The following is a 19,876-nucleotide window of genomic DNA, read 5'->3' as shown; positions in this document are numbered from 1 at the left end:
GCATGCTGGGTGGGTGCATGACAGCGTGTGAGTGCTGGTGAGTCACTGAGTGATGGCGGACGCACGTCTCGGAGGAAAACACACACTGCGCTGTTGCCTGCATGGGTGTGATGGTAGGCGGCGGCGCGGCATGAAGAACTCGCGCGTTGCATTCGATCGCGTTCGTGATTTTGCGCATTCAAGCCAGCCCGCGAGGCTACGGGCTGTATATAGCCAGCCATTGCAGTCCACCTTTCAAGAACCATGCAAAACTCCGACCAAGTTAACCTTTCTAAGAATTCCTTGCGCGCGATCGAATTTGGCGCCGCCCCGGCACGACTTATTCTAGACTCACACTGCAAGACTTGCACAGGCGAATTCACAATTACACGTACGCGCACGTCCGCTGTCTAGTGTGCAGCCACAACAGTCGTGAGTCTTGAGTCACGCGCTTGTAATCCGTTCACGCTGAGTCATATCCTTCTTTCTGCTCCCGGGTCCCATGCAGTACTACTCACACTCATCAACGTGGGTCTGCTCGCATGCCGAGAAAAGATATTCCAAGCACCGATCGGGATCAGATGCTAGGAGCAGGGGCCATGCAGCTCCGACACAAGTCGCAAGTTGTCCGGCTGGGATTGGGGATGCCAGAGGGAGAAGAGAGTGATGAGAGAGAGACATTTGTGGGCAGGCAGGCAGGCAGACGCATCCAATCGTGAATGGCAAGCGAGATACAACAGAGGCGGAGATGGTCGCTCGGTCGCTCGCTCGACCTGCTTGCTGCTTGCATTGCCGGCTGAAGTTGTTGAGAATGCAATTTTTATTTCGGATGCGCTGGTGGCATTGCGTCTGTGAACGAAGATTGAGCGGCTGGGCGACAATTGCTTTCTTGATAGGCTCAAACATTCCCATTTGTGGAATCACAGACATCATTTCTGCGCGAACTCTAGGGATGATCAAAATCAGACTCGGGGGGGGGGAGGTTCTCAAATGTGTCTTGAACGTCCAGATCGCAGGGTCTGGTGATGCGATGGCATCCATTCATTCGCATTGATTGATGATCTATGACCGAGCTCTGACACTCACACTGCACTGAGACCCTGGCTGGCATGCCGTACCTTTATCGCTTCGGTGACCGGTCCTCCGGTGCGATCTGTGTTCGGCATTCGGCGATTAGAGGGGAACGCAGTAGGGCATCTGCATGTCGCTGCTGCAAGCACTCGTGAGAGCTGCTGGGAACGCACTCAGAGTAGTGACTCACACTGTACCTACCCCGGCTCGCTCCTCGTCTGCATGCCACGCGTCCAAGGAAGGAGTGATACGATTCCTTGCTGGTGAGGCTGCATCTGAAGTAAGCAGTCACAGTGCAAGACGTGTGGACAGAGTTGTGCCGCTTTCACTCCAAGAGCTTCATCTTGCGCTGCAGTCGTGCGTAGTGATTCGCATTTTTGCATGCGCATGGAATGAACAGAAGGATCTTCGCGGGACAAAGAGTGGAAAGCACCGAATGCGAATCACAATGCGAGTGCGAGTCGCGAGTGGCGGCACCCTCTCTTTCTTCGTACGTGCTTCTGCTCTGCCCGCGTCCACGAGGTCCGTCTGATGGCGGATGCAGGGCAAGCAGCCAAAGTTGCATCATGCGTACATCAGCTATAGCAGTCAAGGACATCGTAGCAGCGCGTGCGAGTATTCACGATTCACGATTTGGTCCAAGTGAGTCATCGTTCTAGGCGACGCATCTGAATCACAATAGACGATCTTGCTGCGAGCTAGCTAGCTAGTCGGTCATCCAAGCTAGCATCATATAGCATGAGGGGAGGGTCCTTTTGGGCAGCTGCATGATCACCCTCGCGGTCTGCCAACTCGGTCTGTGCGCCCTGTCGCTGCCTGCTGCATGGCATTCCCTCGCTCGCTCGCTCGAGTCGTGAGTTGCGTGCATACGGCAGCAGCAGGCATGCAGGCAAGCTGAGATTTGCTACCGAGGTGCGTATCTGCGCTATACCGCACGGCCGCCGCCGGTGGCTTCGCGCTTCGGTGCGTGAATCTCGATGAGAATCAAATTGATCAGTCATTATTAATTCATTGCATCGGCTCGCGCGCATCCACTTCAAGCCTCACATTCACATTCTGATCACTTGCGACTCACGACTCTTTTCAGCGACGAGTCGCTGTGAGACCAGACATGAGACCGTCTGCAGAGACGCTTGAATTCACGATTGTGACTTGATATTGTATGCACCTCTCCCCTTCGCCTCGCCGCTGCTGTGGGCTACGTACGCCTAGCTAGCCATGCAGCGTCTCATAGAGGCCTCTTTCTATGAACGTCCTTTGACCCTCCGAAATCTGAGTGAGCAATCGTGAATCCTGGCCCTGCTGCATGCCAAAAGACAACCACCCCCCCCTCTCCACATCGCACGGCCCGTCGGGTATCAGCATGTACAACGTCGGATCGCCATTCATTACGGTACGCCCTGGCGCAATTCATTGAACCTCATCGACAACGAAGATTGCCATACCACTCTCCTTTTCTTTTTTTTTTTTTCGTGACACTGTGACGCAACGGCTCGTGCGCATACACTCACCATCCTTTGATTCTCTTTTACCTTTCACGATCTGCGGCCCGTCTTGTGAAGCTTTACTTCCTCGTCCGGTCTTTTGTCCGGCTCTTTGTTCAGCTCTCGAGACGTCAAATATCGGACGTCAGCTGTGCTGGTTGCCCTGAACAGCCTGTCGGCATCGCCAACGTTCAACACAATCACTCTCGCCAACGCCTTCGTCGGCGGCGGCGGCGGCATCTTATCGCACGTCAACAAACACTCTTCTCATCACATGGCCCATTCCGGCCACACGTCAGCTTGATCCTCGTCCGAACTTCGGTCTAGTGACGCCTCAACGTGAGAGGACGCCTGGAAGACCATACAAGGATCGCAGCTTTTCCAGCCGTACATATGGCGGCGTACGCACCCTAGCCAAACGTCCGCCTCCCCAAACGTCCTCACTTTTTACGACGCACCTTTGAACTCCCAACTCGACATCTTCTCCAACATGAAGGCTTTACGCTTGATGCGTCGCAAGTCGTTCGGCGAGGATCGGGCCAAGCGCGAAGGTCACGAAGCACCGCCCGCGATGGCCCCTCCCATGCCCACTCACCAGCAGCGGGACTTTGGCACACCCAGACCTCCAGCGCACTCCAACACCATGCCAGACATTCGATTCAGCGGATTCGACTTCGACAATCTCATACATGATGCTACCAAGAGGGCTACGGCCGATAACAACTTCGCACCGCGCACGGGCGCGTGGAACAAGAGCAGCACGCTTCCTTCTTCTGCTCATCAAGGAAGCAGGTTGATGAAGTACTCCCCACCGCCCAACTTGGCTTCTCAGCAGGCAGTTCGGATGCATGTGCACGCTCCAGCCCCGCCATCGCCGACCAGAATCAATGACAATTTCCAGACCGCAGTATTCCCTCGACCGGCCTTTTCTCCGGCAGCTTCCTTTGCCACGGCTAGAGACTCTCCCTCTTCTTCACCAGAGATGCGCGCGCAGGCCCATCTGCAAAGTCATAGTCCAACGCCGAACGGGCTCGTCGCTGCTCAAGTTCCAGTCGAGCGATCCCCTGGCATGCCTGCTGCTGCTCCATCCTCTCCTTCAAACAGGCGCAGTCTTCGCAATTCTGTATCTCAGCCCGCCATGAAGGGGTCCGCACCCAAGACAATGGACTCGATTTTGCCGCCGCCCATGCCCAAAGGCGCTAGTCCCAAGCAAGCCTTGCCCGCGCAGCACCCACTCGCATCGAGACGAGAATCCTCACGATCTCTGCCTCTTGGAGATGCTCAACCTCAGCTTGTTCAGTCGGCTTCCAAGCGAAGTCCTCGAGCTGAAGTTGAGCGACCGCGCGCGACAGAAGCCCAATTGCTGGCAAAGCAGCACTCTTCCAAGAAGCGCGATAGCTCTATGCCGGGCAGCACCTCACCCAACGTGAGCTCTCCGCCTACGATGAATGCCAAAAGCAAGGACAGGCGATCTAGTCAGGGTGCAGTCGGACCTACCAAACCGGATCGCGCGAGCTTGATCAAGCCCAAGAGTGATTCAGGCAGGTTGTCGAAGCGCTTCGAAAGGGACGCCAGGGAGCAAGAGTCGTCCGCTCGAGCAGAAGAGGCCAGGAGAATAGCAGCTGAGCAGCGAAAGGCAGACAAGGAGAAGCTTGAAAGGGAGCAGATGCAGAGAGAACTCGTGCACCGCTTGGAGATGGAGCAAGCGCAAATGGATGCTGCTGCAGTGCAGGAACGCGGTCGTCTGGCTGCGCTAGCTGCGCGCGAGGAACGTCTGCGCAAGCAAAATTCGGCCTCCGTCTTGGCCGCACCACCAAAATCTCCCGCGCGAGGACCACATCCGCCAAGCGCTTCGGGTCCTAGAGATGCAACATTGCGCAGATCAGCGTCTGCAACGACTACGCAGGACGCTGCTGCTCCCAGACCCATCGCAAAGCGTGGTGCTACACAGACCGAGAGCGATGCTCCGCATGCCCCCAGCGTCTCGTTCCAGCCGCCCGCCGGCGAGCGTCAAATTCGGGTCGTGGGGGTGAACGGCACCGCCACTTCTCCGCAAGATGCAAAGCCAAAGAAGATGAAGCGCACCACTTCACGCTTTAATAGAGCTGTAGCGAAAGGGTCACGCGGACAGACTGCACCGCTGTCGCCTCGTTCAGAGGGCCACGTCCAAGAAGTCGTCCAGCTGAGCATGCAAGAGACACAAGCTAGACTTGCTGCAGGTCAGCCTCGAAAAGACAGGCAAACGATGAGCAAACCAGCCAAGACTTTCGGAGTGGGATGGAGCTGCGCTGGAACTGCAGATCCCGCTCTGGCCGTATCTCACCGCAGATGCGTGCAGTACGTAGTTCTGCGGCCAAGAGACAGTACGGATGAGAATGGTCAGCGAGGTTCGCGAGGTAAAGGCAAGGGCCGGTACCAGACAGATGCGCACACCCCGCCGATGAGCATTGCTGGGTCGGAAGGCAGCTCTACCTCGCCTTTGCAACAGCGAGCAGAGGAAGAAATTGAAGAAGAGGAAGACGATGGTCTGGTAGAGACGACGGAAGAGCGGTGGTTCTCTGACCTTGGAGAGCACATTTGGACGCGAACGACGCCCGATGTGATCGCGAGGCTGGTGGACCACTTGGACTTTGCGGACGTGAAAGCTCTGCATCAGACGTGCTCTTCCATTCGTCAGACATTGGGACAGCTAGCTGGGCGAGAAGTCACGCTGCGGCGTTTCCTCGCACCCATGGGCTATCGCACATGGCAGCCTACTCGACGCGATCAGCCTCCGGTGGATCCGCTCCCACTCAGCCTGTCCGACTGCGAAGCTTTTTTGCTCAGCCACGATGTTGCCCCCGAGTATGCGGCTGTTGCGCAGCAATACATTTCTGATCGTCGAACTCTGGACCCCTCCATCCCTAGACTCGCTCTTGCGACTGTCAGAGCGTACAATCGCGTGCTGGCACGTCTTCGACTCCAGCCTCGATTCAGTATACCCCGCTCGGCAGCAACGCAGAAACTTTCGCCCGTCCCGGATTCGAACCAGACTGCCACTTCACCATCCTCGAGCCCCAACAGCAATGGCAATGCGCCCGTCGTGGAGCGTTCCCTTTCCTCTGCGCAAGCTCAGCTCGTATCGCCTTGGAAGCCAGGAAGAGCTGCTCACTACAGGGTTTGGGTGCCCACTGCCGATCCTGCCGGCTGGATGAGCGACTCTGAGCTTGGCCTGTGCGAAGCTCAGATGTACAGATCTGGAGTGTGGGACAAGGCCTTGCTGCGCGGCGATATTGTCTGGAATACGGCCGTGGGTGACGAGCTGAATGCTGGCAAACTCATCTTTGACGGTCAATACTTGCGCGACCTGTCCTACGCCTACGACCCTGCTGGTCATTTACCTGTGAGTTTTTTTCTTTACGCACGCACCGATCAGCGATGAGCGAGCGTGCTGACGCGCGCAATGCCGCTCCACAACAGTCTTGGTGCAACGTTCTGCTCTTCCCGCCTTCGTACTTTCACAACGTCTTGCGAAGCTCGAGCGGTAGTCCAGTGTGCTACTTGGATATCCTGCCTTGGAGAGATGCGCTCTTGAGCTCTATGCGCCTTGTGCAAGATCACATTGAGACCACGACGCCGCACGGCCGTTATAGGGTAGCCAAGTGGCTCTATCGAGCGGCGGTAAATGTTACTGGAGGACAAATCATTTCGGATGAAGGTCTGCAAGTGGTAGACGAGGGCTGGCACGGCCGGTGGGTACTTCTACATTTTTCGTACATTGCCTTGCCTCTTTCGGAAGTTTCTGACCGTGGCTCTTTTTTGGGCACGCTCTTTGTAGACTGGTCATCGAAACGGAAGGAACCAGCGAACATGCCAAGGCGCTCATTGCGAGATGCGCCGGACCTACGGCTACACCGGCCTCGAGAGCTGCTCTACTCGCTTGCGTCATCAACGAGGCTGGAAGGACAAATGCCAAGTTTGAGCCGCCTGCTACACGTGATGCGCAGGGCGCAAAGGTGGAGACCACTTCTGCGTGGATGGTGAGTTGGCAGGAGACGTCGGTCGATATTCCATGCGCTGTGCTCTCGGCTCATTCGACGCTCTCTCTACCGCTCCTCGATAGATACTTCGCGAGCGCTCTCGACCGGGCGAGATCTGGCTCAGACCGCTGTAGAAGACCGCTCTAGGATGTATTGTGATCGCATCTTTCTCTTTACGGAACGCGCACTCGTCTGCGGAAATGCGCTGGCCGTCTGACTGCACATCCTGGACGGAGACGAAATTCGCAAGCACCTGGCTCTAAGCCAATCCGGGCAACCTCCCCAACCCTCGCACCGACCCGGACCCACACTCTTTTTTGAAGCACGCTCCTTTTTCTAGACCTTTCCAACGTCCAGACGCTGTACTCGTAGACCACTGTCCAATTTCGAAAGACTGTACACCACTTGTTGGGATGTGATGGACTTTCAGCTTGAGCTCTTCGACACGCTATCGAAACACTGCTCCTCTTTTCCACCGTGGGTGATTTCAACTAGCTGCACGTACTTGATCGCGCACTCTATCAAGTTTCGGCATCCAGGTTCGCCGTGATGCGGACGAGCCACAGTGGCGAGAAGGGTGGTGCCTTGCTGCCTCACATTCGTGATGATTGCCTGCTAGATAGCTATAGATTCCGCAAGGGCAAAGGTGGGCGCTATCCCCGTCTGTCTTGTTGTGTGTGCGTCTATAGATTGGGTTCGCGTACGTGCGAGCGAGCATGCATGTTGGGGCCATCAGGCGGGCGGGTGCGCTCGTAGGAATCGGCAATGAATGTCAATCACGAATGATGCGAAGTTTGCCATGCATGCATGCAGGCAGGCAGGCAGGCACCGCCGACCAAGGAAGGCCCAACTGGCCAAGTGCCACTGCGCTGCTGCTGCTGCTGCTGCATGGGTTCAAAACCACACACGAAAAAGCCACAGACAGACAGACAGCTACATTACAGGCTTTACAAAAGGCCTCCAGCATGCACAAGCAGCTGCGTTCCGCCTGCTCGGGACTTCTGCCCCCCCTTCCACCCCCCGGCCCCTCTGCGCGCCAACAGGAAGGAAATCTCATCATTTTCCCACGCTAAGACTTGAGGGCTTGCTTGCTTGCTTGCTTGCGTGCCCCAGCTGCTGCTGTGTGCAGCGAGCGAGCGAGCCGGCCATGCAGCTGTGTGTTGCTAAGGGGTGCGCGCAGTCAGTCACGCGTACCGGTACTGTCCAGGCCGGGGCCGTGTGTGGCTTGAAGGCGATGCGAGTACTGTGTTAAACTTGCGATTTCTTTCTGATTGGAAAGGCAAATCGATCGTGAGATTTGCGAGGATTCGTTGCGTGCAAGTGAGCTAGGGCGGTAAGCTGTCTGTCAGACAGGAAAGGGATGACCATGCATATGCCCCCACGATGGCCGTGCCTTGTGCTAGTGCTAGTTTAACGCGAGATCGAGACGTTGAGTCGAGCGAGCTGCAGACCGAGTACTGTATATAATAGCCTTCTTAATTGCAAGGCCTATCTCGGCTCTTACAGAGGGCCAGCCGGGCCGGTCCCTGCCGACCGCATCATACTTTACACTCGACGCACAGCTAGCTAGCTGGCTTAACTGGGTTCAAGATTGGCCAACACGAAGCGAGACACGTAAGCGGTCGGATCGGCGTCATGGCGGGAAATTGAGCAGCAGGACGCGTCAAGCGTTAAAAGACAGTTGCGTCCATCGCTATGATGATCCGATCAACAACAACCAATCGCAAGAATGAGGACTCCATGATCGATCTATGCGAATCTTGAATGCACCATTCGTGATTGGCTGTGTGACTAGCTAGCTGTCTGTCTGGCGTGGCATCACGGACACGCGAGACATGTTTGTCCGCGCGCGCTCAGCAGCACGTCACGTACTGTAATGCACCGGTACCGCATGCGTCCATCCATCCGTACAGCACTCGTGACTACTCGTGACTACTACTACTCAGACTGACTATATACATGTTCGCGACTCGGGTTCGGCACGCAGGCGCAGAGCTTTGTCCGTTTGTGGTCAATAATGTAATGGCTGATGGAACTCGAGTCAGAAGAGGGTGAGTTGTAGCGTTGCTTGAAGGCAGAATACAAATCACGAATGCTGCGCTTTGAAGCTTTGCGTGCATATAGCCCTATTCGTGATTCACATTGTGGTGAGAGGTGAGAGAGACATCAACCGGAAGAGGCGCGGTGCAAGAAGCACGACCTCTACGGTACGTCGCATGCAGCTGACCCAAACTTGATCGAGCACCACGGCACACGTACTCGTGACGACTGCTGTGTGTCATGACTCAAGACTCTGTACGTTGAGCGCACTCGTCCACACATGCAGTCGTCGGGCATAGCTTTGCCCGACGTCTCATCAATCAATGAATGGATGCCGATCGAGGCAGGACGGTGTGTTGTATTATTTGATCGCACCCCACAACCGTAAATAAATGTTGAAACTTTGTCTATATACAGTCGTGAGTAGGCCGGCTAGCTGCGCCGCGGCAAGTGACCCAACAAACCTACCTCGCGGCTGCTACAAGGCTGCACTCAAACTGCACGTACGCCATCCAGCACGCAGCAGCGCGCTTGATTACGCCGAGTGCACTCAGCAATTGCTGTTGATCGTCTGCTGATGATGACTGCTCTTGACCCTTCGGACAATCGTGCGACTGCACAGCGTATGCTCAAGGCCGTACCAGAAGTGTCCGGGCCCATGCCCTCCCTCCTGCTTACTGTGCCAGCAAGCTCTTTCTTCTTGCAGCAGCAGCAGCAGCAGCAGCAGCACAAGGAAAGAGGGTCCCTTCGCAGCAGCCCTTGTCACAAGGCTCTTCCGAGTCGAGCGTGGAGAGTCTGCGCCTCGGTCCGTCGGCCGGGGCATGTTTTATCAGTTCGGATCTTGTGCAGACTCGATCGCTTCCGCCTTGCTCGTGGGTGCCAGTCACAGCTAAAGCACGCCCCTTTGGACTGCTAGCCTCTAGTAGTAGCCATTTTCTTTCCCGCCACCATCACCTTGGTGCAGTCTGATCTGCTGGCACTCCCTAACGCGCCTCTAGGCTAAGCTCGTGACTCCATCAGCAGTCACCCGTGCTCTGCCCCAAACATCATCAAAAAGGCACCATGACGCTCCGCAATGCGGTGCTGAGCGTTGTTCCGCTGACAGTGCGCGACGCAACTCCAACAGCCTGGCTGCAATGGACGCCTTACGAGACACCGCTTTCCAATCCCACCAGCGCGGCAGCATGGATCCTCTTTTGGCTCGCGGGCATCTTCACTGGCAGAGCATACATGCGCTCCAAAGCTCCGTTCGGCAAGAGTCTCAAGTGGCCCTTTTTCGTGCACAATGTGCTCCTCAGCGCAGGCAGCGGATTGTTGTTGGCGCTCGTGTTGGAGGAAATCTTGCCCATTTGGAAAGCTCATGGCTTCTTCTACGCCATCTGCGACAAGGGCGCCTTTACTTCGGTGAGTTGAGCAGAGATGACCAACACATACCGAGTACGCGGGCATCTGAGAGCTCAACATGCTTGCGCCTGCACAATAGAAACTCGAAACGTACTACATCATCAACTACTACTTGTGAGTCGACTTGATCCATCCTTGCGCATGCACGCATGCTTTGCTGAAAGCCCAGCCCGTCCGACCTTTGTTGGTGGCAGCAAGTATTGTCAGTCTGTGTGGTTGTGCAGAGAAGGCGGATGGCATGTTGACCAGATGCAACTCTATCCATCGCAGACGAGCTGTTCGACACGGTGTTCCTAGTGTTGAAGAAGAAGCCCTTGAGTGAGTCGGTCGGTCGCGAGGCAGAAGAAAAGGCTAGGTAGGGACTTTCGCGACGCTGCTGCTGGGAATTAGACGCTAATGAAGCGCTCAATTTTGACTCCGCCTGGGAAACGCGCTAGCTACGCTGCACGTCTATCATCATAGCGCGACGGCATTGCTGTGCTTCTCGCAGCTTTATGGACAGACGAGCGTGCAGTGGGTGGTCATCAGTTTGAACCTGTTCGTGCATCTCATCATGGTGAGAAGATGCTGGGGGCCGCTGACAGCGCAGAATGACAGGAGCGCTGACCGGCGCCTATATCGCGTCCGCTCGTTTCTGCAGTACGCATACTATGCCCTCACGGCTTTGCGCATCCCATGCCCATGGAAGCGCCTAGTAACGATTGCGCAAATCACGCAATTCGTCATCGATCTGATCGTAAGTGCGAGCCAGACACCCCTCCGAAACGTGGGGGCCGCGGGTCGCTGACTTGCCTCACCCCGGACTCCATTCCACGCCACTGCTTTTCAGATCGTCTACTTTGCATCTTGGCAACACTATGCTTGGAAGTGGAATTTCCGAGCTCTGACCTGCGGAGATTGCGCAGGCAGGGAATACGCAGCTTGGGCAGGCATGGCAGTCTTGACCTCCTACCTCTTGCTCTTCGTCGACTTTTACAAGCGCTCCTATGCCCCCAAACGTCGAGCTACGAGGGATGGGACGAGCTCGCCGCGCAATGCTGAAAAAGGACCGGCAGCAGGGCGCGATGCTAGCGCGCAGAACGCCAGCCGCACTGCTGCCAGCGCTGGAGATTGGAAGAAGTGAGGTTCATTGGTGCGGATCGGATCGAGGTCTCTCGCGGCCCGAGAGAGGGAATGTACGTTGTGCCGGGAATGTACGTCGTGCCCAGCACGCATCAGACAAAATGCTCCCAGCTAGACGAGCGCAGCATCACCAAGAGCAATGGACGCATCCCAGACCATGTCGTCAGCGCACCATCATGTTCGACACAGCGCGAGAGCAGCGGTCAGAGAGGCAGAAACATAGACGCAAAAGGCACACTCCCATGCAATTGACGAATTTTGCAAGCGGTGGCTATCTCCCCGCTGCTGCACTGTGACCGCGAGACTGATTGGCTTGCGCAGCAGCAGCTGCTGCTGCTGCATTCACATCCGCATGAGCTCTCTCTATCCTCTTGCGATTTTCTTCTCTTCCTCTAGCCCTCTTGCTCATCCTCCCATCATCGTCTCTGTGTCCATACCCTCGCTTGACATGATCCGTCCCTGTATCGGCCGACGAGGCTGCAGCAAAAGCAGCAGTGCTGCCGTCCAGGCTCAAAGAAGAGGAGGAGGATGTAGCTTCACCCGCAAATTTGCCGTAGGTAACAAGAGCTTGGTGATAAGAGAGCAAAGAGAGCGTCTCGGCGTCGGCTGTGGGGATGTGGCAGAGCGCAAAGGGGACATACGGAGCCTTGTTCAGCCACTTTCTAGCCCTCTTCGATGAGCAAGGGCAGACGCGAGCTCCAGTGGGGGGGAAATTGGCGACTTGCGCCCCCCCCCCCCCCCCCCCCCCCCCCCCCCCCCCCCCCCCCCCCCCAATTCTTTCCCCTCATACCCTGACAATTCGGCAGACATTGTATAGACTCACCATGCTCCCGCACGCTCGAATCGGCTGCATTGACGCTTTGCAAGAATTGCTTGCCTTCAAAGTCCTCTTTCTCCTTGCTTGACCGATCAGCCCACTGGCGCACCAAAGAGGGGAGAGAGAGAGAGAGAGAGAGAGAGAAAGAGGGAGGGTAGCGCGTCAATTCGACGCTTTGATCGAGAAGATGTTGCGTGCATCCGGCCCAAGAGTCCCTGATCTGAGGGAGATGGGTGTACCAAGGGGAAGCCCAACTCACCTGTTCAGCGTCGCTTTTCCACGTGAGCAATCTCAACACGCCGCTCTGCTCATCCGCGTGCTCCTCCTTTCGAATGCGCTGGAGGATTTCAGGTTTTTGGATCGCGTCTGTCCTATCATCCAAGGAGACCCAGATGGCGGGTGCCTCCTCTTTATCAGCCACAGACGTTGCACGCGTCCGAGGCGAAGGGGATAAGAAGAGGTTGATGGGAGATGCGCTCAAGACCACTCGACCCAGATCGATCGTCTTGACCTGTTCGGAAAGGTCGACGACTTTGCCTTGCTGCTCCGAGCGCAGCAAATCTCCAAGTGGCACGGTGTGAAGAGCCGTCGATCTAGCGTGCAGGGGGGGAGGAGCAGTCATGTCGATTAGCGCGCACGCAGATCGCAATGACGCTATCCATTACAGTACATCTTCACATCCCCCCACTCACCCATCCAGAAGTATCAAGGCCCACAATTTGCGCTTGCCGTTCGACTTGCTGTTCCAAGCCTTTACCTCGCCGTGCCTCTCCAAGCTAAGCGGTCCAGTCGCAGACGATCCTCTCGTCCAGAATGGCAAGAGAAAAGTGATGATGGGATGCGTAGCGAAAGCTTTATCATCCCCTCGTACCGATCCGATCGCGCCGGTCTGCCCATTTCTCCCTTCAAGCTCCACCTCCCCCATCGCCTTGCTCTGCCTCTTCTTCGCCTTCCTACCCATCGATGTAGCGCGCTGTGAGCCTCCGCTCTCCCTCGCTCTCTCCTGCTCCTTGTCTATCGCAATATACCTCTCCAAACGAGAGCCCAAATCGGCCATCGTTCTATGCGGGGTTCTCTGAGCGTCCAAAGAGCTAGAGGGATCTTCGTTCCAGCGCCAGAGCGAGATGAAACGTCCTCCTTCGCTCGTGAGAAGAGGGGCCGCACCGTACCTCTGCACCAAGTCTCCGTCGTCGTCGTCGTCTTCTCCCTCCTCCGCCTGCTCCTCCGTAGGTCCTCCTTCTCCCCGTCTTGGTACAGAAGACGCATTCAGCGATGGCAAGAAGCTCATCGCTCCGATCGCCCCTTTGCTCCCGAGCAAGTACCTCTCGATCACATGCGCAGCTCTATTTTTGCCCCATCTGGATATCCTGATATGCTCGTCTCTATCGGCCGTGATGATGTATGGCGCGCTAGGAGGAGCCGAAGCGCCGCTCGATACCAGCCCTGAGCCGAGTGCGCGACGAGCTGAAGGAGGAGCCAGAAGCATGGAGGTCAACATGCTCACGTGACCCAGTCTGGGCCTCATGCTGGCATCTTGCTCTTCCTCCTCCTCCTCCTCCTCCTCTTCCGCTTTGCGGCCTGACTGGGCAGCCGAGACGGGCACAGGGATAGCATTGGACGAGGAGTGTCGTGCGGCTTCGGAAGGCGGCAGAATTTCAAAGCTGCGTTGGGATGCGGCGAGGTCGTGATCGGGAGTTTAGGGGACGGGCGGGAGTCTGCAGGTCAGCATGGGTTTGGGATGCCTTCGAACGGGCGCAAATAAGCTGCAAAGTCGAGCAACGATGCGCGATTGTCCCCCGGATCGATAGGATGTGATGCTTGCTCCTCTCTCCTGCTCCAGCAATAGAACCTTGGCCCCGTTTCCATCGGCCTTCATCGCCGCCTCTGCGAAAGCATATCGAGCCGCAATCTGCTACTTGCTCCCTCCTTTTCCAGCGCACAATCACTCACCTCCTCACATCCCCATGCTTATCAGCGACGACCAGCACCCTCTCATTCTCCCAGACCACGGCAGCCGCCCTTTTAGGCAAACGCTTCGTCAACACTTCTCTACCATACGCCAGATGATTTTCCCCCTCGCAGAGCTGCACATCCACCTGCGCACCGAGACCGAGGTTGAAAATAAGCGCATACACCCTCAAGATCTTGTCGTCGCCCACCAATGCCAATCTGGACTGGTAAAGAGCTGTTGCGCCTTGCCCGAGACTCTCTTTCGAAGTGTGATCCGCTCCGATCAGTGTGGAAGGACTCCAAGCTGCGAATCGAGGCATGACCATCTGCTCCTGCTTTGGCTCGCTTTGATGCGAGCATGGGGATGGTGCTGCTGCGGCATGGGCTCGAGGAAGACATGGCAGTCGAACGATCATTTTGCCGCTGCTTGCGTGGAGTAGCGTGACGCTGCAAGCGGTGAGAAGCGTCAAGATGCCTGAATGCACATGAGCTGGCCCGTTGTGTGAAGTGGCGGGAGAGGGGGAAGCTGTGGAGCGTTCAGCATCGGGAAGAAGAAATGAGGGACCTGGTAGGATCAGATGGATGGGCACCTTTTCCTTGCCCTTGCCCTTGCCCTCGACATCGTCTTGCGGATTGGGCGTGGTGGAGGAAAGGCGATGTGCCGCATCGGCATCCACTACTGCCAAAGTCGTCGTCGACATGACCAACGTGGGCGCTTCTCCGTTGCTTTTCCTTGTCGTTTCCACCTGGCTTTCTGCTGCGATGCGTATTGCCTTGCTCGGTGTTGCGAAGGGAGATGAGAGCGAGAAGGCGGAGTGCCGAATGTGGTCAAGGTATACACGCATGGGACGGTGTTCGCGACTTTCTTCTGGACCAGCAGCCGACGCGCCGCATCTCATGCACGTCGAGAATTTGTAACAAAAATGGGCACCAAAAGCTGCTCAGGGTGTAGAGTCACGTGATGTGTTCCATGCTTGGGGCGGGCAACCAACGCGTTTCTAATTCAAGATTCGAGTTCCCACCGGGGATAGACGCCGCACGCGTCAGGCGCCATACAACGAGTGGATGGGAGATCTGTGGCGTTGGTGGAGCGCATGCCCACCAGTCAAGGAGTCAAGGAGTCAAGGAGTGACTCAAATCAAGCTCGCACCTTCAACTTTGAACCGCGTCAATGTTGACCATCAAAAAACGCTTCGTGATCAAGAATTCGCGCGTCGCGCCATCACATTATTTGGTGCACGTCGCGCGCCGATGGTCCAAGTCTTGAGTCAAAGTTGAGTCGAGTGTTCAGGGAGGGGCGGCGGGCCACTAGCTTTAACCGAAGCGCGCATTTCTCTAATCACGAATCACGAATCACGAATCACGAATACCGCGCCGCGGTCGGTCATCACGAATGCAACCGCCGTGCGCGCCGATTAATATAGCGGACTTTGGCGGGCATTCGAGCGGTACCCGGTATACCTACTGCTGATGTATACCCACAAGTAGCTTATTTTGGCTCAATCTTGAATCAAGGGCACGGCTGGCCGGTGCATGCATACGTGCTGTGCTGCCCTGCGATGGGCGGGCGGGCCGCGTGCATGCCTCATGATGATCATGGATGGGCGCTGTAAGCTGCTGTAGGAGGGGCGTGCGTGCGTGCGTGCGTGCGTGAGCTCAATTCGTGATTCTCGATGGACGAGTCAGCTGCATGCAGAGTCACCAGTTCGAGTTCGCAGCTCTAGCCCAGCCCTGTCGGTCGCCTGACCGCTAAAAAAACACACACACACACACACACACACACACACACACACACACACACACACACACACACACATCACTCAGACTCGACATTCACCAGCATTCACATTCAGACCTCGACTCGACTCCACTCGACTCGCTCGTCTGATGACAGGCGATCAAAGGATGCAATCACATTCACAACAATCACAATCACCACGAAATACCATTTGACTACGAATTTGAAACTCGACTTAGTACCCTAAGCCTCCCCTTCACCACAACAGCCATTCGACTCGGCGGAGAAAGTGCGCGCATCTATTGATACTTTTATTATTGCTGCATTCGCACTGAATTCGCACGGCATCCTGATTCGCATTCCTCACACCCATCTCATCAACCGTCTACATGCGAACGGGCTCCCCTGCCTCGTCAGTATTCCGCACGATCCCTTCCAACCCTCTTTGATGCTCCATCAGCAGACGCATCGCATTTTTGTGCAGCAGCAGCAGCAGCAGCACAAGTGCACGAGGTTCATCCCATTTCCGGCTCAATCTGCTTGGAACAGCCTGCCTGCACCTTGTCAAATTGGGCACGACTCCTGCTGAGGGGCCTCTCTCTCTCTCTCTCTACCCATCTCAACTCCTTCACAGCACGCAGCATGCATCGACGGGCAGACTCCAAGCGAGGCTTGGGCTCTTCTGGCGCAAGTCAGGCTCCTCATGTTGGCGGTGAATGGAAGGGGTCCAGCAGGAGCGACGCAAACGGCTATGGCTATGGCTACAGCGACTCCCCCAATGCCACTTCAAGCCGGACAATACTGGGTCGAGACGCTTCGCAAGATTTTCCCCGCGCTCCCTCGGCTTGGGCGCAGGACAGGACCAGATACGATCATGCTTCTGGATCTACGCATGTCGCTGGGCTCGAACAGCGCAGCGCAGCGGGCGCAGGATATTTTGCAAGTCACTCAAACGGCGCTGCAATTTCCGATGTGGACCTCACCAGACCTGCAGTGCGCCATGCCGAGGGCGAATGGGAGAGGGGAGGCACGACGCCGGGCATTCACGTATCGGATGCAAATGGCGTCATGGGAGACTATGGGATGCACAATGCGCATCGGCACTCGACCTCCGGAGAGCAGCAGGATCAAGCAGGTGGATGGAATGCTATCGCCTCCAAAGCTGGGCCGCTTTCGCCTCCTGAGCCGAGGAGGGGAGGTAGGACTGGGAGCTACGTGTCGGGCATAGACAGACCTCCCACGACCATCTCTTTTGACGATGACGAGTGGGCTTCGCAGTATGACGACGAGCGAAGGAACAAGGACGTGAAGGCGCCTTCGAGCGGTGCTGCTGCCGCGTTCTATGGCAGTAGATCACAACAGGGCGTCGGAGCAGGAGGAGGTGGATCCAGATTGGAACCTTCGCGATCCATCATGACGCACCCGACCATGGGCACGCGAGGCCAAGGAACGCGCACTGCGCTAGGCATGGCTTCCTCCTCGCGTGCATCGCGTTACTTTGGCTGGTTTCCGCGAAGTCTTCCCATCCAGCTCTTTCTGCTCGTCACGCTTCTAGAGTCGACGGTGGACATTTCCATAGAAGCTGTCTTGCTCAGTCGCTTCCAATCGCAAGAAGGGAGCATCGTGGGACCCGGTGCGGATGGCAGACAACCTGCTCTGCCAGTATTCGTCATGGTCTTTTGCTTGGCTCACGTTTATCAGAGCGCACTCGCCGTCGATGCTGTCGTCAATAGGAACTCTATTCTCGTCTTTGGACTGGTACTATTCAACATTGCTTTGTGAGTGAATGGGAAGCCACATTGGGTTGGAAGAGTCGCCGCAGAAACCGCTCGAGGGCGTGTTGGTGGACAGGAAGGAGGCAACGAGACGAGATTGGTGTGACAGAGACGGGGCAGGCCATGCCTCTGCAAGGTCGTGCTTCGTGCCGCAACGAGTCCCGCTCTTGAATTCCACTCGGCGTCCGTGAGCGCTGATCAGCCTGCCTTTGTCCACGACATTTCACTCGGCCGCACAGCTTCGTCTATTCCTTGATACAGATCTCTGAGATCCGTCAAGTGTTGGGCACAGGCGTGGTAGAAGGATCGGGTCAGACTGTGCCCGTTCAGGTCCTGACGACGGCCATCCCGGTCATCGTGGGCACTTCTGCGGGCGTGCTGAGCGTCTTGAGCTGGTACATCTACAGAGACTTTGGCTGGGAAGTCTATAGGAACATTGTAGGCGCGGATAGGGATTTGAAGAGAGCGCACATGAATTATCAGGTCTTTGTCGCACTTTTGAGTGAGTATTCGCGAGCGGGAGGTGGGTCGGGCACCGGGGTAGTGATGTCGATGGGCGAGCGCTGCTGAATTGCCTTCATTCTGGTTTGCTCTTCTACGAACCGAGCGCAGAAGCAGATTTCTTCGCTTTTATAGCTTATTGTCTGTGCGTATCGGCTTGATGTCCTTCACCTTCGAGCCGCTCTGACCACGAATCGGGCGATCCTTTTCCCAACCGCGCACCCGCCGCACCACCATCACAGACAGCTCGTCCTGGTAGTGTTGGAGGGCCACGATGCAGAGTACTGGCTGACCGTCATAGCGGTGCCCTTTTCACTCGTCATTTTGGGCTTTGCTTGGTACTGCGCTAGGAGGGAACTCAAGTGGGGCATGGTTGTCTTTATGAGCTTGATTCTTTGTGCTGGGGCTTATTTGTGAGTCGCGAGGGGGCCTTGGAGAAGGCGGATGGGAAGAGAGGCGGGTCAACACGAACTTGGTATCATGCACCTCTTGAAAGAGATGGCGATGTAGTTGCAGCTGAGAAGTCGCGCGTGATCGAGCCTGCAATGTGCCCATACTGACACCAAGCGGTTGTCTCGTGACCCTGATATTGCGATCTATGCAGCACATACAAGTGAGTCCAGCAGAGCAAGAGACGAGCGCATGATCAGCGCTGCTGAGCAGCAATAGCTGATCGCGTTTCTTTGTTTACACCAGGCTTTTCCGAATCTGGCAAGGCCGGAAGGGGGCGTACCTGGAGGTGTACAAAAGCTTGACAGTGTTCTGTGAGTTCTTGCGTGCGACCATTTTGCCATTTGCCGATCTCAACTCGATGCCTGTGCCCTTGAACCTCTACAGCCGTGCTGGCTATTGCGCTAGTGCTGGCGACAGTCTGGTCGGCCATGATGTGTTTGCGAAAATTCAACTGTGGTCGTGAGTGGTGGCGAGGGGCGATGTGTGCTGCGTGGACGAGACGCTGGCCAGAAATCTCACACGCGCTCTCATCCACCTGCGCCCCCCCCCCCCCCGCGCCGGCAGTACGCAACGCCATCGACCGGGCAGCTCTGGAGCGCAAAAAGTCCTCTTCAGGTCATGCGGGACCGCTGTACGGCCCAAATGGGAGCAACGAAGCTCAGAGGCAGAACAGCAAATCCGCAGCTAGCTACTTGTCGCGCAAGTTTAGCAAGGCTACCACGCTCGACAACTTTGGCGCTGCTGCTGCTACTGGTGCTGCTGGTCCTGATCATGGCAAAGCGGGCATGCACGAACTGAACAGTCGGAGCGATGTGCAGCTGCCCATGCAGCAAATGCAAAAGACGAACCGGCTAAGTCTGGATTGATCTGCTGCTTCGTCGGTCGGGAAATCGGGTCGTTGGGGGCATGGGAAAGACGGCGACACTGCTCGCACCCGGCCACGACCCCGCACCGAGGAGAGTGATTTTGCAGGCTGAAATCACTCATGAATACGATGATATACAACACACTCTTTTCTTTCTTTCTTTGTTCTTTTTTCTTTTCTCGATTCCTCAACGCATACCCATCAGCCGTCACCCAAGTCGTTGTATCATGCTCTCCTGTTTATTTGAACACTGGAACTGCGCTTCATCTGTCCCGTTCGTCTTGCTACGTCTATTCACACACTGTCGGTCCCCATCGTCCTTTTGAATTTTTTTTTGTTTTTTGGCTGTGCGCATCCGAGCGCCGTAGCGTGTGCTCATCAGCTCATTGTCCACCACGCAGAACGAAAAAGGTCGAGGGGAAAAAGTTTCGAACCATCTTACTGTTGCCGTCAAGAGAAGAAATCTATTTTGTTACATTTCGAGGAAGCACACGAGTCGCCAAGCCAGATAGATGGTCAGGAAGCAGAGCTGAGGGCAAACGAGGAGGGGGGTGGGGGGAGGATGATTAGTCGGAGGAGGAGCCGAAAGTTTGGAAGCGGGTAGCATCTTCGATGTACGTCTTCGCGTGAGCAGGGCCTTCGGGACTGTATAAGTGGG

The 19,876-nt window shown here is 56.1% G+C and overlaps 4 protein-coding genes across 4 annotated transcripts; 3 read left to right on the top strand and 1 right to left on the bottom strand.

Moving 5' to 3' along the window:
• Window positions 1–2,899: 2,899 nt before the first annotated feature.
• IE81DRAFT_202198 (hypothetical protein) lies at window positions 2,900–6,864 on the top strand. Its single transcript, XM_025510893.1, has 4 exons — window positions 2,900–5,916; window positions 5,994–6,265; window positions 6,352–6,553; window positions 6,637–6,864. Exons 1-4 carry the CDS (start codon window positions 3,025–3,027, stop codon window positions 6,685–6,687), a joined length of 3,417 nt encoding a protein of 1,138 aa, XP_025367956.1. The 5' UTR covers window positions 2,900–3,024; the 3' UTR covers window positions 6,688–6,864.
• A 2,791-nt stretch (window positions 6,865–9,655) lies between these two features.
• On the top strand, window positions 9,656–11,574 carry IE81DRAFT_360311 (putative FEN1-fatty acid elongase; the record flags this gene model as incomplete). Its single annotated transcript, XM_025516715.1, has 7 exons — window positions 9,656–9,997; window positions 10,077–10,111; window positions 10,192–10,199; window positions 10,268–10,315; window positions 10,435–10,553; window positions 10,638–10,733; window positions 10,827–11,574. 7 exons carry the CDS (start codon window positions 9,656–9,658, stop codon window positions 11,118–11,120), a joined length of 942 nt encoding a protein of 313 aa, XP_025367955.1. The 3' UTR covers window positions 11,121–11,574.
• Window positions 11,351–14,740, bottom strand: IE81DRAFT_325180 (hypothetical protein). The gene is made up of 5 exons (XM_025514433.1): window positions 13,887–14,740; window positions 12,629–13,597; window positions 12,196–12,529; window positions 11,943–12,036; window positions 11,351–11,725 (listed from the first exon to the last, which is right to left on the bottom strand). Exons 1-5 carry the CDS (start codon window positions 14,585–14,587, stop codon window positions 11,391–11,393), a joined length of 2,433 nt encoding a protein of 810 aa, XP_025367954.1. The 5' UTR covers window positions 14,588–14,740; the 3' UTR covers window positions 11,351–11,390.
• A 1,526-nt stretch (window positions 14,741–16,266) lies between these two features.
• IE81DRAFT_331351 (hypothetical protein) lies at window positions 16,267–19,219 on the top strand (the record flags this gene model as incomplete). Its single annotated transcript, XM_025515243.1, has 7 exons — window positions 16,267–17,402; window positions 17,639–17,901; window positions 18,160–18,313; window positions 18,505–18,513; window positions 18,597–18,664; window positions 18,738–18,812; window positions 18,918–19,219. 7 exons carry the CDS (start codon window positions 16,267–16,269, stop codon window positions 19,217–19,219), a joined length of 2,007 nt encoding a protein of 668 aa, XP_025367953.1.
• Between the last annotated feature and the right edge of the window lie 657 nt (window positions 19,220–19,876).

This window comes from Ceraceosorus guamensis (assembly GCF_003144195.1).
Source record: "Ceraceosorus guamensis strain MCA 4658 unplaced genomic scaffold IE81scaffold_56, whole genome shotgun sequence".
Classification (NCBI taxonomy): Eukaryota; Fungi; Basidiomycota; class Exobasidiomycetes; order Ceraceosorales; family Ceraceosoraceae; genus Ceraceosorus; species Ceraceosorus guamensis.
The sequence above is the reverse complement of the archived record's forward strand: the minus strand, read 5'-3'. Positions and strand labels throughout refer to the sequence as shown.

What these genes read in the sequence shown, in the direction of transcription:
- IE81DRAFT_202198 (XM_025510893.1), top strand. Translation starts at nt 3,025, where the DNA reads ATGAAGGCTTTACGCTTGATGCGTCGCAAGTCGTTCGGCGAGGATCGG. An exon ending in ACCCTGCTGGTCATTTACCT is followed by an intron (nt 5,917 to 5,993) that starts GTGAGTTTTTTT and finishes GCTCCACAACAG; the next exon opens with TCTTGGTGCAACGTTCTGCT. An exon ending in GACGAGGGCTGGCACGGCCG is followed by an intron (nt 6,266 to 6,351) that starts GTGGGTACTTCT and finishes CGCTCTTTGTAG; the next exon opens with ACTGGTCATCGAAACGGAAG.
- IE81DRAFT_325180 (XM_025514433.1), bottom strand. Translation starts at nt 14,587, where the DNA reads ATGTCGACGACGACTTTGGCAGTAGTGGATGCCGATGCGGCACATCGC. An exon ending in GGAAAAGCGACGCTGAACAG is followed by an intron (nt 12,037 to 12,195) that starts GTGAGTTGGGCT and finishes TTGGTGCGCCAG; the next exon opens with TGGGCTGATCGGTCAAGCAA. An exon ending in TTCGAGCGTGCGGGAGCATG is followed by an intron (nt 11,726 to 11,942) that starts GTGAGTCTATAC and finishes ACATCCCCACAG; the next exon opens with CCGACGCCGAGACGCTCTCT.